This window comes from Strigops habroptila, chromosome 12, assembly GCF_004027225.2.
Source record: "Strigops habroptila isolate Jane chromosome 12, bStrHab1.2.pri, whole genome shotgun sequence".
Lineage (NCBI taxonomy): Eukaryota > Metazoa > Chordata > Aves > Psittaciformes > Psittacidae > Strigops > Strigops habroptila.
In genome coordinates, this window is record NC_044288.2 from 7,434,283 (window position 1) to 7,451,963 (window position 17,681).

The 17,681-nt window shown below is 45.9% G+C and overlaps 2 protein-coding genes across 7 annotated transcripts in view; both read left to right on the forward strand.

Moving 5' to 3' along the window:
• The first annotated feature begins 334 nt into the window (after positions 1–334).
• Positions 335–10,847, forward strand: CDC23 (cell division cycle 23). Its single transcript, XM_030503741.1, has 16 exons — positions 335–498; positions 604–676; positions 1,585–1,722; positions 1,988–2,030; positions 2,379–2,484; positions 2,832–2,964; positions 4,210–4,387; positions 4,473–4,570; positions 4,800–4,881; positions 5,451–5,604; positions 5,742–5,861; positions 6,175–6,250; positions 6,579–6,640; positions 7,456–7,534; positions 7,630–7,749; positions 8,705–10,847. The coding sequence occupies exons 1-16, from the start codon at positions 383–385 to the stop codon at positions 8,873–8,875; spliced, it is 1,749 nt and encodes a 582-aa protein (XP_030359601.1). The 5' UTR covers positions 335–382; the 3' UTR covers positions 8,876–10,847.
• Positions 10,848–13,818: 2,971 nt separating this feature from the next.
• Positions 13,819–17,681, forward strand: part of JAKMIP2 (janus kinase and microtubule interacting protein 2) — a 50,549-nt gene continuing 46,686 nt past the window's right edge. For 5 of the 6 annotated variants that reach the window (XM_030503745.1, XM_030503742.1, XM_030503744.1 and 2 more), the window contains exon 1: positions 14,415–14,595. The gene's annotated coding sequence lies outside the window, so the exon portion shown is untranslated. Of the gene's footprint in view, positions 14,061–14,414; positions 14,596–17,681 lie in introns of those variants that run through there. The other variant, XM_030503743.1, reaches the window with a different exon arrangement.

The window sequence follows — 17,681 nt, forward strand, 5'->3', positions numbered from 1 at the left end:
TAACGTTAAAAAATAGAGCCGAGGCGGAAGGAGCCGGACAGAGCCGAGGCGGACTGTACGAAGCCGGGCCGGACGAAGCTTATTCGGACAGAACCGATAGAGCCCGGACGGCCTCCGCCGACCTGGATAGCGCCGAGCGCACGCAGCGTGGCCCCGCCTCCTTCGCTCGCGCTTTAGCCCCGCTCCGCCCCGCTCCCGGCGCGCAGCTGAATCGGCGATGACGCGTCTGAGTACCAACTGGCCAATCAGGCGTTTAGGCTTCAGCGCGCCTGTTTGATTGGCAAAGAGTCTTTTCGAGCTCAGCCAAGGAGAAGGTTGCGTCTACAGCGCGGAAGGGTTCTCAGTGTGTGGGGCGGTGATTGGCTGGGAGCGCTCTGGAGCAATGGCGGCCGCGGGGCTGTGCGGCGGCGACTTCTCGGACCTGCGGGAGGTCAAGAAGCAGCTGCTGCGCGTGGCGGAGCGGAGCCGCGAGCGCGGGCTGCAGCACAGCGGCAAGTGGTGAGCGCCGGCCGCCGCGCGCGCCGCCCCGCGCCGCCCCGCGCTGCCCCGCGCTGCCCCGCGCCGCCCCGCGCCGCCCCGCTCTGACGGTCTGTCCCCTCGCAGGGCCTCCGAGCTCGCCTTCGCCTTGGATCCGCTGCCGCTGAGCGAGCTGCCGCCGCCTCCTGCGCTCACAGAGGTACGGCCGGAGCGGGCCGCTGCCGCCCCGCGAACGGGCACCCGCGGGCGTGGGAGCGGTCTGAGCCGCGGGGGGAGGTGCCGCTGCTGCGGCGCTGCCCGTTGGTCCCGTCCGCAGCACCGAGGAGAAACCGCGACCGCTTCAAAACCCCGCGCAGGAAGGAGGCGGCTCCGGGCGCTGTTTGTGCAGTGCTGGGAAGTGCCTCTCGTTTCACAGTTAACGGGGCAGACAGAGCTGAACGTGCTTTCCCGGGTGGAAGCATTCCATTTCACGCGTGGCTGTGCCTTTAACGTGGTGCTCTCTAAGCAAAGCTTGAAATTACGCTACTTAATTTTGGGGTTTAATTGTTTTTACCAAGGCCAAAATTTATTGTAGTACAAATTATGTTGTGCTTTTAACTTGTGCTCTTTAGGACACAGGAGATACAAGTTGTATCTCTGTCCCTGAGTCCTCAGGTGTACAGGTGGGCTTTTAGGTCTGTGTCTGTTTTGTCAAGTTACAGCAGCGTGACACGTCCGAAGTGCATTTCAGATTGTAGTTGCCAGGAATGTGCTTGCATTTGAATTGATATTATTTGCTGTGGAATTCCTGAGGAGGTTACTTACTGGTGGTTGTTCATACTTGCTGAACAGTCAATTCATGCCTTCTGGCATCTTGCCACAATTTGTTTTCTGGAGTTTCACTGTGTATTTTTAATGTTTATAATTAGTCTGTTCTCGTTATTTGAGATCTAGGATTCTGATCGTGTGAGGGAATAGAGGGACTTTTCTGATTGTACTCAAACCATCTTTGAGGATGAATAAACATTTTAGCTTTCAGAGCAATTTCATTGATTTGTTGTAACCAGCTAGTTTTCCTAAAGCATGTCAGAGCTTCTGAGGTCTTACAGCTCTTCTGTGCCCCTGCAGGAGGACGCTCGTGATTTGGATGCCTACACATTAGCCAAGTCTTACTTTGATCTAAAGGAATATGACAGGGCTGCCTATTTTCTGCGGGGATGCAAGAGTCAGAAAGCTTACTTCTTATATATGTACTCGAGATACCTGGTAAGATAGAAGGGAAAATCACCTTTTAGCGCCAAATTCCTCTGCTGCCCACCCCTCACTGGCATACTTTATTTTTTTTGCCTTTTCTGTTCTGAATGAGCACCCAGAATTCCCAGTTACATGCCTGGGGGAAGTGGGATAGGACCATTCTTTTTAGAACGGTGATGTTTGTGAAAGCTCAGTTTACGTGCTGCTGCTGGCATTGCAGCAGGCATAAGAAATATACAGTTATGATGTAATTTTGGGTTTCCTCTCTTTTCCACAGTCAGGGGAAAAGAAGAAGGATGATGAGACAGTGGATAGTTTGGGTAAGTCTCTCGTGTCAAGAAACGCAAGGCAATGTATTGAAGCTTCCGGTAATGCCTTTTCATGTAAATCACCTTGGCTTTATGGCTTTCCCCTCTCAGTTTTTGGATAATAATGTGCTGTAACATGATTTGTTTCATTCTTTCTCAATTCATTGGCTTAATACAGGTTACAGATTTTCATCTATTAGTTCTTCTGTTAAAGCAAGTTATCAAACTAAGTGATTTTCTTCTAAAAAGAGGAAGCCTTCAGGTCATGTCGTTGATGGTTCTGAATATAGCCTGGGCTTTGTGATTGCTGTGGTAAGACTCTGGATTGAAAGCTAGCTGTTTGACTTTGTGTTCTTGCAGGACCTCTGGAAAAAGGACAGGTGAAAAATGAAGCTCTACGAGAATTGAGAGTTGAGCTCAGCAAGAAACACAAGGCACGGGAATTGGATGGATTTGGCCTTTATCTGTAAGTGCATGTATTTCTAATGTATTTAAATTAATTTAAACTGAAAGAGGGTGGATTTAGATTAGATATTGGGAAGAAGCTCTTCCCTGTGAGGATGGTGGGACACTGGCACAAGTTGCCCAGAGAAGCTGCGGCTGCCCCATCCCTGGCAGCGTTCAAGGCCAGGCTGGGCACAGGGCTTGGAGCAACCTGCTCTAGTGGAAGGTGTCCCTGCCCGTGGCAGGGGGTTGGAACTGGAGGAGGTTTAAGGTCCCTTCCAACCCAAGCCCATCTATGATTCTATTCATGTGTATTTGTGTGGATATGCAGTGTTGTGATTCTGATTAACTCGGTAACTTTTTTTACAGGTATGGTGTCGTGCTGCGGAAGCTGGACCTGGTGAAAGAAGCCATAGATGTATTTGTTGAAGCTACCCATGTCTTACCTTTGCACTGGGGAGCCTGGCTGGAACTTTGCAACTTGATTACAGATAAAGAGATGGTAAAACTTGGGAGATAACAAGATGTGGTAACGAATTCCAGAGTTTAACACGATTCAGTAACCAGTGATTCAGTTGCAACAAGATTGATGTCAGCCACTGCTTTATTCTGTTAGACTATCAGGCAAGGCAATCCAAGATTGTGAATGATGTTGTTAAAGCCTCTTTTTCTTCAGTTGCTTGTCATGCTGTAGCTTGAGAATCTTTATGCAGGCAGGGCTAGTTTCCTGTCATTCACCCACAAAGTGGTTTGAGAAATGGCGGGTTCACATACTCTGAAGCAGTTGTCAGCAGGGTTATTGCCCTGTCACATGAAGCACGTGGAGGAGATCCTCCTAAAATACTTCTCTAAGATACTGGTTTTTGTTTGTTTTTTTTTTTTTCCTGAATCTGGTTCTAGTTCCACAGTTACTGAGCACTTTGGTGGCCTGAAAGGCTATGTAGAATCCCTGCTTTTAAAACTAATATAGTAATGTAGGTGTTCTCTGTGAAATACAAAGTAACACACAGGAGATGAACTGTATAAAAGAACTGAACTTGGATATAGAACCAAAAGAGATTACTTTTCTTTGCACATGGGACTTTTTGAGACCACTCCTGGAATTCTTCAGTCAGTTCTGGCTGGTGGAATATTTAACAAAGTAGAGGTGGCACAGAAGAGATTGATGGTAAAAGGGAAATGCATTTTTTATGAGATTATTTGGAGTCTGTTCACTTAGATTATCAAAACCAGTGATATGATATTGATGTTCAAACATGGGAAGAAAGTAGAGTCTTTTGAAGGACTTTGAATTTAATGGAAAAACAAGGCCAGTGGCTGAAGCAGAAGCCAGGTGCTGTCAGATTTGAAGACAGTTTTTTCACTGCTTAACCAAATGAAATGGCTTCAATTCTTCTGCATTTTCAGCAGTCATGGGGATAGAGGCAGAGTGACTAAATAGAATTTTGTGGTCCATGTTGTACTGGTTTTCAGACTGAATGTCTTAATGCTCCTTTCCTGTTTCAATATTGTCAACTTACAGGCACTATTTAGTCTTTCCTGTGGAAGAATCTGATATTAATTCTTGGTCCTAATACTGATCTTTTGTAGCTGGTGTTATGGTTTAAGAAAGCGGTTGCAGGAAAGCCTCCTACCTCAAGACCATCTGCTAAATTATGGGAGGGAAGATAATGGATTCTTTGCCTCAGGTGGTTCTTGGAATACTGCTGATTGTCATCTCTTCCTCCTCTTCTTTGGTTCTCGCTAGTTGAAGTTCCTGTCCTTGCCAGATACATGGATGAAAGAGTTCTTTCTTGCACACATTTATACAGAGCTGCAGCTGATAGAGGAGGCTCTGCAGAAGTACCAGAGTCTCATTGATGCAGGATTTTCCAAAAGCACTTACATCATCTCTCAGATTGCAGTTGCCTACCACAATATCCGAGGTCAGTGACACTAACTAGTAGGAATAAGCCTCTTACTGCCAACTTGGCATTTATAGTTCTTGTTCTCCTGTCTGCTGTTCTTTAGATATTGACAAAGCTTTATCCATCTTTAATGAGCTAAGAAAACAAGATCCTTACAGGATAGAAAACATGGACACTTTCTCCAACTTGCTATATGTAAGGGTAAGCACTCTTTCTATTGCCTGTCCATAATGATGGTGTTTTCAGAGGTATTTTAAACACTGGCAAAGCAGCTGGTGCTGTCTAGCTTCTGAATATAGGCTTTTGACTTCTACTTTCTGCTTCACAGCTCCATGGACAGATACATTGTGTGCATTGCTAACTGCCTAGCTTGTCTTTGAAACAGTAACATGCTCCTTTTCTCATTGCTTTTGTCTCTTTGTTTCACTAGAGCATGAAGCCTGAGTTGAGCTATCTGGCTCACAATCTCTGTGAGATAGACAAGTATCGTGTTGAGACCTGCTGCGTAATTGGTGAGAGCCAGCTGTTACACATGTCCTGATTATGCTGTGTGCAAGCTGTGTGACGAAATCTTGTGAAAATTGGTCAACCAGCAAGGCTATCAAAAGCACTTTGTGAATGTGGACCAAATGAGAGAGCACCCTTTTCCTTCATTCTGCTCTGAAAGAGCTGCTGTAATACTCTCAGTGCAGAAAGGAACTGAAGAAATCATTATGAAGACCAGTGTAGCTGATAATCCCTTTATAGTCTTGAAACTCCATGGAAATAATTGTGTGCCAGGACCAGGAAATTAATTTGTTAGATGATGACATAAGTTTTAAGGCCAAGGGGGTGGGATCTTGATTGATTGATACAACTGGAAAAGGACTGAGCAGAGCACTGGCGAACAGATGGCTGTTAGGTCTCTTGTGGTTTTAGTCAGATCTGCCTTTAATGGGACTCCTTATAATTTAATTTGGGAGGTGCTAGATCATACCTCTTCCATCTCTTCTCTACTTATCTGCTGGGTTTTTTGTTTGTGTGTTTGGGGTTTTTTGTTTTGTTTTTAAAATGTATTTAAATATTCTTACTTTTGCTTTAGGGAATTACTATAGTTTGCGTTCCCAGCATGAAAAAGCAGCCCTCTATTTCCAGAGGGCCCTGAAACTGAATCCTCGTTATCTGGGAGCATGGACGCTTATGGGACATGAGTATATGGAAATGAAGAACACATCCGCAGCTATCCAGGCTTATAGGTATCACTCATGTACTGCACAAAATGGTGTCTGAATCTGCATATGTAAAGATTGAAGTAGTGTCTCTTTTGTTTTTGTTAGTCTTTTGCTGAACTGTGTCTTGTTTTTTATTCTGACTAGTTCATCTCCTTTGACAGACATGCAATAGAGGTGAACAAAAGGGACTACAGAGCATGGTATGGCTTGGGACAAACCTATGAAATCCTGAAAATGCCATTTTACTGTCTTTATTACTACCGACGGGCCCACCAGCTCAGGTAGGGTTCAGAACGGAACCTTGTTGCTACTAGCTAAGAAATTTACATACAGGAACTAAGTTGGAGGTGGAAGAGTAACATCAATACCATGTGATTTGTGCAGTCTCACTATTCCAAACCCTTTTAGTTGCATTAGTTAACTGTTAACAAAGGCTTTGTCAGTTAAATGCTGAGGAACGCTGGTCAGGAGCGTAAGTGATGTTTTATATGAGAGGGGATGACGGGCGCTGCTAGGTGTAGATTTCCCCCCCTACCCCATCCTGAGATCAGCTGGTTGTCCATTAAGCTACATTTAGGAATTGCTCTTTTGCAGACCAAATGATTCTCGTATGCTGGTTGCTCTAGGAGAATGCTATGAGAAACTCAATCAGTTGGTGGAAGCTAAAAAGGTGAGTGAGAACTGATGTGTGGAGGAGGATGTTAGGATGTCTCCCAGGACACCAGGAGGAGTCGCAGCACAGCTGTGTGGCTGGTGCCACTGGAAATGCACCAGGCATGTTGCTAGGAACTTATTGGAACAGTTTCTGCGGCGGTTACAATGGGGGAAGTTCTGCTGCAGTGTAACTAGAGCTACTGATAAGTAAAAAGGGTCCTCTACAGATGGTATGTGCCCCTTTGCTGGACAGCCATGTAGTTTTCTGTTTCTGACCTGCTTGCATGAGTCATGAGCTGGAGTCACTTTTGTGCTGTGCTTGACTGACTTCCCTTCCTTGCCAGTGCTACTGGAGGGCTTATGCTGTGGGAGATGTGGAGAAAATGGCACTGGTGAAACTAGCAAAGTGAGTATGTTTTGTCACTGAACTGTCAATACTGCGTTAAATGCAACTAGCACTTTGATACCTAATGATGAAATACTAAACGTAAAACGAGAGGAGCTGCTGTTGGGTGGTATTAGGAGCTCTGTAATAACTGGTATTGGTAGGTCTGTAGTGACTGCAAATTCTGTGTCCAGCTTTAGCTTCAAGTTTCCCTTAGAATAACTAGAGGGAATCGTAATGTGGGTTGCAAGGGACCCCTGAATCCCAAAGTGTTTTGATCAGGCAATTGTATTGAAACTTAAAGCAATCTATGATAGTAGATGATGTGCAAAATTGTAGATTGATTTATGTTTTTATTATTATCTCCCCCCCCCTTATGTGATTGTGACTCTGGGAAAGGGTTTAATGTGAAATAAATATGAACATTGTGACATCACCACTAATATTTTTGGGGTGATGAGCTAATATAAAGTGGAAAAAATGAAGAGGAAGGAAAAGGGCAAGTGGAAGGTGAAGCTGTTGTACAAAGACTTCTGGGATATACTGGGGGAAGAAGAAGCACTGAAGGAAATGTGACAGACTAAGCAAAGGTCCCTGCTTTGGTTGTCACTGCTTCTGGCAGTTAGTATCTGACTGGCTGCTTCCTGGTCATGTAAATGTTCTCAAGCTGGATCATCTACTTCCATGAGGGGCAGTACCTGGTGCATGTCTTGCAGATTCTAAAGGAAAAGACCTGGCTTTAGACTGGGTCAGGGCGAGTAGGTACTTTGTCATAGACCAAGGTGGTCTTCAACAGTGCTGTCTTGTTCCAGTGGCCTGTTTTCTTCCTTTTCTAGGCTGCATGAACAGCTGAATGAATCTGAACAGGCAGCTCAGTGCTATATCAAATACATCCAGGATATCTATTCCTGTGGGGTAAGGTGGTATCTTGGGAATAAAAGAAGTAAACATGGTGTAGAACTAGCCTGGAAAGCACTCACAGATGAAGGGTTTTACCCCCCTCACTGCAGGAGATAGTGGAACACCTGGAGGTCAGCACTGCCTTCCGTTACCTGGCCCAGTACTACTTCAAGTGTAAGCTCTGGGATGAAGCCTCCGCTTGTGCTCAGAAGTGCTGCGCATTCAATGATGTGAGTAGTTGCTCAATCTTAATCGTAGAATCATAGAATGGTTTGGGTTGGAAAGGACCTTAAGATCATCCAGTTCCAACCCCCTGCCATGGGCAGGGATGCCTCACACTAGATGACGTCACCCAGGGCTCTGTCCATCTTTGGTGTTTCTTTCTTAGGGGAACTATGACCTTGATCTTTGCTCCCCCCAGAGCAGAAGGGCTCCTTTATTGAAGGAATGAGGGCTGTCCGCCATGCAGGTCACCTCCTAAGTGGTGGTGCTGTACACCTGATCACTAATGCTGCTTATGATTGACCAAAGTCATGGAATTTGGTGTAGATAGTAAAATTGAACCATGTCTCATTGGTGTTCAGTAAGTAAAAGAATTTAAGGCTCCATATGGCAGTCTTAAGGCTGCTGAAAATCTTGGTGGTGAGGAGGTGGTTAAATGCTCACAGATTCCACATGCTCTGTAGTGATGGTACTCGCATAACTTTTTTTTTTTTCTCATTTTCTGTGTGTAGACAGTGCAGAGTTTATAATAGTACTTGGGTTTGTATGTGACTGATTCTGAGCTGTTCTGTAAGTGTGCGCTTACAGACACTGGTCATGAGTGCAGGGTGTATGGCCTGTCCTTAACAAAGCTGTCTGGAACTCTAGAGAAGCTGAATTCAGCTGATTTGAAGCTTCTCCAATCCACTTTTTGCTGGAATATTTAGGCAGCTTCAGTAGTTGATGGTGCCGCTATCTGAAATACCCTAGTGACATGCAAATAAGGTGGGTAAAGGGAAGAAAGACTTAAAAGTTAAATTCCTTAACATTTTTAAATAGCAGAAGGAATGAGGATGGTTTTTATAGCTTGCAGCCTTACAGAATGACAAATTACTGTAACTTACCCTGGTTACATACTGAATTTGACCCAGAAACTACCCATCCGTACGTGTATTGTTTTCTTTTTTTATGAATTCTTTTCAGACTAGAGAAGAAGGGAAGGCCCTGCTGCGGCAGATCTTACAGCTCCGCAACCAAGGAGAAACATCATCCACAGATATTGCTGCTCCCTTTTTCCTCCCTGCGTCCTTGTCGGCAAACAACACTCCCACACGTCGTGTCTCTCCACTCAATCTGTCTTCTGTAACACCATGAACACTGCTGATACTTTTAGCCTGTGTGTTCAGTGGGACGTTACAGATTTCTTTCCAGTGAAACTTGGACAGTCATTATTGCCTTCACGTGAAGGTGAGGAGTTACTAGAGCTCACAGCTGAAGACGGATGTGCCCCACCAGGCAAAGGTGCAGCCTATGTGAAAGTGCCTATGCTGAGATGTGAGAACTGCTGTGCTTCTCGCCAAGTCATTCCAGTCAGAGGGCAGAATGTTCTGATATGCAGGACCACTCCTAACTGAGGGACCGGGAAAAGCTTGTCTGCTTGACTTAAAATGTATTTGAAGTTTGATTCTGCCCTGTTACCGCTAGTCTTTACTGAACTACTTTGGATGACTTCTTGGCCATCTATGTTGGAAACCGTTACCTGCCTACTTAATGACTTTCAGTTGTCTTGAGCTACACAGGTGTTCCACTGAAGCAGTAGATACGGGCACTTAAATATAGTGCTATGTCTATGTGTTAGTACTGACAGATGTCAGAGGAATTCCAAGTAGCTGTAGGTGACAGCTGTTTGTCTTTCTATCTGTGGATCTGACAGATACTTTGGCTTTCAGTAGAAAAGCAGCCACTGGGATAGCACAATTAAAAGCTAATGGTTAAGTTACTGTCCTTGGGCTTTCATGTGTACTGTAGCAAATGAAATTGAATGAACTGTAAGGGACCCTTTTGTTCAGGATTGCCATGTCTTGTGGACAGGGTGGTGCAGGGGATTCTTTCCCTCCAGGGCTGCTGCTTGTCCCTGCTCATACAGCCAGCCAAGAGTCTGGCTACATGTGAGTTTAAGGTGCCCGCTACAGAAATGACCATAAATTAACAGATTAACATAAACAAGAGAACAATGCACTTAGATGTATTTGCTTAAAACAGAAACCACAGAAGTGGTCTGATTATGTTCCCTCTTGCTTAAAGTCTGCTAGTGGAACATACATACATGCTTACAGTGATTTAAGTACATGCTCACATTCTTCGGTCTCCGGCCCATCACCTTATCCATGTCTACATCTTGGGTGTCTTGTGCAGTCAATCCTGAACCTAGGATATGTATAGATTTGGGGTTTGTCTTGTGTGCTATTGGAACATGCATGTGTACACAAATAGAGTAAGGAGCACAATGACATAGAAAACAAGCAGCCCTAATGCTTAATCAATAAAAGCATGGTGAGTGGTCTCAGCCAGAGAAGGGTTGCTGAGCAGCAGCCTGCGGACATGCAGCTGGTAGCTCCTCTGCTCCTTCCCATCAACATCCTCGCTCCCTGCCTTGCCACACTTTTCCAGTGCTCATGCCTCCCTGACCCATCTTCACCCCTTTCCTGGAGTCTGTGTTCATTCCCCTGGCATCTGATGATGTATCTTGGCAGGTCCTGCAAGGTGGTCCTGCGATCCCCTTCCAACATTGTGAAGTAAATTTGCTCTTGCTTGCAAGACCCTTCCTGATAACCAACCATGATCGTGTACCTCATAGAGGCAGTGGAGGCCAGAGGTTAATGACACTGCTGGCTTTGACTTGAATTGTCTTGTTCACTGACACTTGGTGCCCCTCAGACAAGGACAGTGTTGTGTTTGGGCTTCATCTGTCTGGGAGCGATGGGACTTCTTAACAGTTTGGGATATCAGTTTAACCTGTGACTTCAGAGGAGTTCAGCCAAATGTCTCTGTGCTGTTCAGTTAAAACTTGTAAGCTTGATACGACCTGGAGGTCTTTTTTTAAAGTACCTGAGGCTTGTATACATTTTGAGTTATGAATAGCCAACTATGAATATATTGATATGCTATTAATAATCTGAAGTTATGGATAATCTGCAGGTGTTCATGCTAAACAAGCTCCAGTTCCCACAGAGCTATCCAGTAGTGGAATCTTCCACCGCGTTTTGTGATTGTCTGAAGATTTCTGTAGGAGGAAATAGTCCCCATCTCAATTGAATGTTTTGTAATGAAGATTGTCCAAACCGTAGTGCTTATAAGGGTCCTGTTTTAAATACAGATGTCATTGTGGGAGGCTGCCATTAGGGATTAACTGTGTTCACCATCTCTGAACAGCAGAATGGTGCTGATGTGGTACAATGCACTTTGCCTGCTGGATTTCAAAGGTGGGACAGGCAGTGAAACCTGGTTTCACCTGGTGTGGAGGATACTTATTCCAGATACACCTACTTTAAATCCTCACCTGTAAAAGATGCAGTAGGGTTGTCTAAGTTGTGTTATGAGGACCGTGAGGTCATCAGTTTGTGTCCCTTACTTCTAGCCTAGATAATGGCACTTGGTGCCAAGTTCAGAGATGTATATGATGGATGTGTGCTGATGGGCATCTCTGCTATATTATGCCAACTCTGGAAGTGTGACAGACCCTGCTGGTAGTAACATCCATCACACAAGGTGGGAGTGATTTTTTAAGAACAAGGAGCAAACTGCACGAAAGTAGAGGTTACCTACTGTCCTAAAACTGAAGATGTAATGGGACCTCATTTTTTTAATATTGCCTGTTAGTATATTTAAAATTACAAGCCAGACTATTAGCTTTCTAGTATCCTATCATACATGAGTGTCACATCTTGTTACAAACATCAGTGACCTATAAAGATCAGTAATGATGATGATCAATTCTTATGCCACACAAACAGCAAGTTCTTATAATGTAAATTAAACAATGCAGCAAAATAAATCTATTAGTTTTGTCTTTCCCTTCTGCTAAAACAAAAAAGCTTTTTATTTAGGATAAATAATCATTAGAATGCTATGAAAGCATTCTAATACCTCAGGCATTGAAGAAAAACTTTCAAGCTCTTTATGTTTTCTAGGAACAATCAGTCTTACAGAGAAGTATTAACATTGCCTTCTTAATGTTTTGTGAGAGTTTGGGGAGGAAAAAGAAAATCATTAAAATGTTCTATTTTGTTATTATATTGACATATCTCTTTAAAAGAGATGCTGGTTTTTACATCAGTCACAGTTACCAGTTAAAATTGTGCATCATGAGATTAAATCTTGGAAAGAAATTGATTTCTAGACAGATACCTGTCCTCCAGCACTGACTTACAGAGCCTTTCTTCTATCCTGGTTCTGTCTGGTTTTATCCTGGTTCAGTCATAGTTCATTGCTGATCTCTCCTAGAGTCTTTCTGTACTTGTGCTTGAAAGGACATCACTGAAATCAACAATGCTGCTAATAGGTCCAGCTACTTCTCTTGAAGCTATCGTCCTTTGGAGATCACTCTGTAAAAAAAAGACCCATTTGGTTACATTTTTGGAACACTTTTCCAAAGCTTTAACAGCTATTTGTGCAACTGTTTATTCCAAGATTGGTATAGTCTTTCTTTCAGTATTTCTACCTGGTAAGCTGCAGGACTTTCCAGAATTACAACTAACCCTTGCTATTTCCTGGGCTATTTACAAGGGGTTTCGCTGACATCATAATGTGTTACATGATTTTCTACGTTCCATTCTTTGCAGTTTAGGAGCTTGCCAAATCTTCCACTGTTCTGAAGTTGTGGCCTAGATGGATTGCCATCTCTGACATTTATTAGTGTATTTAACCACTGATCCATTAATATTTTTTGCTACCATTCAGCTGTCAGTCCACCATTGCTGAAGTGTTCTTGTTTCTCAGCCAGTGATTATTACCATGTGAGGAGACAATCTGCAATGAAGGAACAGAACAGAGAGTTACCTTGCTATATGCAGGAGCTGTGGCAAGATCTTTCAGCTGTTGTTGACAACTCCTCTATTCTCTGCTGCTTGAGTACTGTAGTAACCAAAGCCTGTCTGTTATTTAGGCACTTTTTCCTACGTATGGTTAGAAAAGGATTCTTGGTTGTAAGCAAGTATCCCTTTTCTGCTACTTCTGTCTTTCTGGTTGTAGACATGGACCTGTTCCAGTGACATGAACATGAATTTGTCCATATTCTGATTTACCTTTGCTCAACGCTTCACTTCGGAATCTGCCCGTCTGTACCCTCCAAATGTTGCTTCAGTGGTGCAGAGATACCTGCAACAGAGATACATTGGTGGAAAAATCTGTTTCTCCCCTGTTCACTCAGGCTGCTGAGTTAGTTTTCTTGAGAAAGTAAACTCTCTGTTCCTGCAGTCCCAGAGCACTTGTGCCATGTTATATGTCTTAGTGTTCTTCAGAGTTGTTTTTTCCCTTTTCAATATATTTCAGACCTTCCATTTCTCTTGTGCAGAGCTATGCAATCAGTAACCAAAACATGAAAAAACATTTAGGCTAGGTGTGTACAGATTACAGCAGTTCTTTAAAAACAGAACTTTGTTTTACTTGGCCATTGAAGCTTTTTTCAATCATTCAATGTGTTAACTGCCCATGGTGTATTTCTTATGAAAACGCTGTAGGGGATCCCTTGTATTATGTTACAGATCCCGCCGAACAAAAAACCCAACCAAACTGTTATGTCTTGCACCACTCTGAGAAAAACCAAATGCCTCCACTGTGCAGGGGAGGAGGCTGAAGCTGGGGCAGCCTGGTCAGGCATATGGTGCCAGACTCGTTACTCTGAGACTTCTGCTTCCAGCGCTAGGTTTCCTTCTTTTCTGAAAGATTTCACTGTAAAGGTTTGAAACACTGCCACTTAAAGTGAGGCCCAACCACTAGATACTGGGGGGGGGGGGTGTCTCATGGAATTTGGTGTTTGGGGTAGATGACTCAGAATTCAGCCTTTGCCACTAGTTTTGTTCTGATTTCGTCACTCACGGGGGAACATTATAGAATGGAGATAATCTGCAACTCCAATACCAAACTAAACTATCTTTTAGTTTCTATAAATGTTTGGTTTTTTTTTTTTGTTTGTTTGTTTGTTTGTTTTCCTGCATGTTGCTGTGGTTAGAAAATACCCAACACCCAAGATCCAAACCCCAAAACCACATTTGTTATCACTTTGTCCACAAGAAGGGGAGTCTATTTTTGCAGAAAAAACGAACACCTTATCAGTTCTAACAGCAATCCTTATCTCCGTGAAGTGCCAAAAGGGTCACGATTGCAATGCTTGACGTGTTTATTCTTGTCAGCCTACCGCCCTCTTCCAGGGATGTTGCTGCCAGTCGTCAGGGGATGGGGATGAGGGAGCTTATGAGGAACCTGAAGAGCAGGACCCTGCGGCCATTGCTCGCCCGACACCTCGCTGGCAGAAGTGTGACTGCTCTTGCAGGTTACTGAGGTGTATAAACAGCTCCGATTAGAGCTTGTTCCCCAGGACGCGATGGGACGCCCTTGCACTGAGGGTCACGGCCACCGGGAACACCAGTCGCTCCCCGCCTTGCCGTCTGCTCGTTCTCTGGGAGCCGCTGCGTTGGCCTGCGGTGCCCTCCCGCCGCGGCCTCCGCAGGTGCTCGAGGTAGGGAGCGGCCCAGGCCCGGCCCCCTTCAGCCCTCACACGGCCCCGCCGGTGGCCGCTCGGGCGCCTTTCCGCGGCACGGGCACTGCGGCTCCCCCCGCCGCCGCCATCCGCCGCGGCGTTGCCATGGCGGCCGGGCGCGCGGCTCTGCGGCGGCGGGGCGGGGCCTGCCGCAGACCCCGGCCCGGCAGCGCAGGCCTCAGCCGCGGGGAGGCGGCGGGGCGGGCGCCCGCCTTTAGCGTCGGCGCGCAGGAGGCCGGCGGGGCCGGTGCGGGCGCTGGAGCCGTCGTGGCGGCGGGAAGATGGATGCGCTGTGCTCGTCCCTCGCCGCTCGGCATCCTCTCCTGGCCGCGGCACGGTGAGCGGCGGCGGCCGGGAGGGTCGCCAGGTCTATGTGATCGGCGGAACAATGACTTCGGCCGGCTGCGGGGGACCGGGGATGGGGCTCGGGCGGCGGCGCGGGGCTCGGGGTCGGGGGTTGGTGAGGGAGAGAGAGGGTGCAGGTTAGATGGAGATGGAGGTGATGGAGGGGAGGAGAGACGAGCTGGAGCCGGTGATGGGGATGGTGGTGGGGATGGAGAGGTGTGGCAGACAGCCTGCGCGCCGTGCCGGGGCCGCCTCAGCCTCCCTCCCGCAATGGTGGTCCCGCACCATTGTGCCCGGTTGGTCATTGTCTTGCCTCTCCGTGCGGGGGGCAGGTGCGCTGCCCAGTACGAGGGAGGGTTTCCAGGGCCGAACGTGCTGTGCGCGGTGCCCGCAGCCGGCGGGGTCGGGCTGGGCCCGGTGAGGGGGCGGCGGGCGGGCGCGCCCCCGGTTTATTTTTACCCGCGGTGCACCTCTGCCCGTCCCTTTATGCGCGCAACCTTGCACAGGGTTTCTTGCCGAGCATGTCTTTGTAGAAATGCACTGCGTGTGTGCTGCGTGTCGGGCTGGTGTGTCTGTGGATGTGTGTGTGAAGACATCCCCTCTTGCAAATGCAGACCCCGCAAGATGCATCTCTTTGTACGTGCAACACATGCCTCTTCTCACAGCCATTAACTGATGAAACGCCACTCCGGCAGCTGTGCAATTTGAATTTCTGGATTCCTGTCCCTCAGTTTCATTATGGCTACTTAGGGCAGATCTTGATCCTGTGTTTGGGCTGTCGTATGGCGCTGAATACTCATTTGTAGTCTGTTTCTAGTTTTTGCTGTGAATGCAAATATATAAAAGATGCTGAGTGTACCTTGTAGGCTGGAAACATAGAGAAGTATATATTTTAAAAGCTTATTTTGGACTGTTGTAAGGAAAAAATGAATGAGATGCATTTTTTAAAAACATTCACATTCTGATACTGCCCCATGCATCACTGTAAGGTGACACATTTGAGTCCCATTCTCAGTGTTTCTGATTTGCTGGGTCAGATTCTGCACTGGTGTGAATACCATGCCTGGTCTAGCACCCTGGGTGGCCCATCAGGAGAATGTTATGTCCCTTTTCAGGCAATAATGTGAGGCTTATTGCTTCTGCTCTGACTCAGGTTTTGTTTCTATTGATCTGGCCTGCTGCTCTACATACAAATTTCAAATCTAGGCCTACTGTGCTGTAAAAGCTAGCTTTGCTGGCACTTGGCCAGGTTCAGATTGATGCTTGAGTGAGGTAAATATCTAGTGATTCTAATCGGTTCTCTGGGAATGGTTATGATATTGGTGAAGTCTGAGGGTGGCTAGCTGGTAATCGTTGAAGAGGGCATAAGTGCTGTAGAAGTAGTTCCGTAGCAATCAAAAGACACCATGGGCGCCTCAATACGAGAAGCACATCACAGTGTGTCCAGAGGAGAACAACCAAGATGGTGGAAGGTCTTGAGGGCAAGACTTGGGAGGGATGGCTGAGGTTGCTTGGTTTGTTCAGCCTGGAGAAGAGTAAACTGAGGGTAACCCCATCACAGTCTACGCCTTCCTCAAGGGGGGGCAGCGGAGGGAGAGGTGCTGATCTCCTCTCCCTGGTGACCAGCAACAGGACACGAGGAAATGGAATGAAGCTGTGCCAGGGGAAGTTCAGGTTGGTCATTAGGAAAAGGTTCTTCACCGAGAAGGTTGACAGTCCCTGGAACAGACTCCCCAGGGAAGTGGTCATGGCACCAAGCCTGTCAGGGTTCCAGGAGCATCTGGATGGTGCTCTTAATCATACGGCTTACTGTTAGGTAGTCCTGCAATTAGCAGGGAGTGGGACTTGATGATCCTTGTGGGTCCCTTCCAACTTGAGATGATTCTGTGATTCCAATCAAGTTAATGCGGTTGCAGCCGGTTCCACCCTAGCTTCCAGTGTGAGCAAAATCCCAAGGGAGAGCCTCAGGGAGGAAAGGCTGGAATGTTTCTGTTACGATTTCCATAGGAGGAGGTGGCTGCCGGGAGCTATTGCTGTGATTGCCCCTTTGGCCTTGTCCTTGTCTCAGAACTGTGGCCATGTGGTGGACTGCTGGGATTCACTGGCTGTCAGCAGAGCTCTTAGCTGGAAGGACCAAGCTGCCAGTGACAGATGCTGCAACCTTTCTGACCTGCTGATCTTGGACTGACTGTTCTGCTAGTGCTTTAAGGCAGAGAAACACAGCCCTCACCTTGGAGATGAACTCGGGCCGGGTATTTCCAGTGTCCACCCCAAGCTTGATTTCAGGCTCTGTGATACTGTAAATGCTAATGCACTGCCTCAGCTTCCTTTATAATAACCTTGTCCCTGTCACCTATCAGTGCTTCTGATAACTCCTCTGCTTCCAGAGGCCATTCCCAGCTAAATAATCTTCTGAATAAGAACCTCTGTATCCTACTTATTAGGAATTGAACATAAGGTACAGCTAAAACATGGTCGTGTGTTAAGGAGGTGATTGACTATTGTAATTTGTAAATGTATGCAGGGTTCTGACAAATATTTTATTATCAAGACCTTAATGTAGCCGGAAAGATGCTGCATAATCTCTCTGTCATTATGAAGGATAAATGACCTCAAAGTATTCAAGTCAGGAAAAATGCTGTGAAACATAACTGTCAAAATGATGCCCAGAATAATTTTAAATTCTAATTTATATTCATCCATTTAATAGGCAGTTGATGTTGTGTTTTAAAATTTATAAAAATAGTCCTCCAACTGAAAAAAAGGCATGGTGATGGATTCTACTGTTGTAAGGGTGGTATAACTCGGGTGTACCTCAAGCAGTTGAAATCCAAGTAGTTTGTTAATTCTAACTTCTTTTTGTCTCTTCTTTTTAAGCAAATTATGGGAGACTGATGAGGCTTATAACTTGGCTTTCACTACTGAGCTATGGTCATTTTTCATTGTGGTCAATATTTGAGCTTTCTATTTGCTTTGTGAAGTTGTGAGGCAGCGAAATAGTCCTTAGCAGATACCTGAATTTTGGATCACTTTCTAGAGTCAGTCATTCTTTGTATCTTTTGGGTTTCATCAGATTTC

Excerpts from the sequence above, each read along its gene's own strand:
- CDC23 (XM_030503741.1), top strand. The coding sequence starts at position 383 with ATGGCGGCCGCGGGGCTGTGCGGCGGCGACTTCTCGGACCTGCGGGAG. Across the intron at positions 4,388-4,472 it reads TGCCTACCACAATATCCGAG|ATATTGACAAAGCTTTATCC; the intron begins GTCAGTGACACT and ends GCTGTTCTTTAG. Across the intron at positions 4,571-4,799 it reads CCAACTTGCTATATGTAAGG|AGCATGAAGCCTGAGTTGAG; the intron begins GTAAGCACTCTT and ends TTGTTTCACTAG.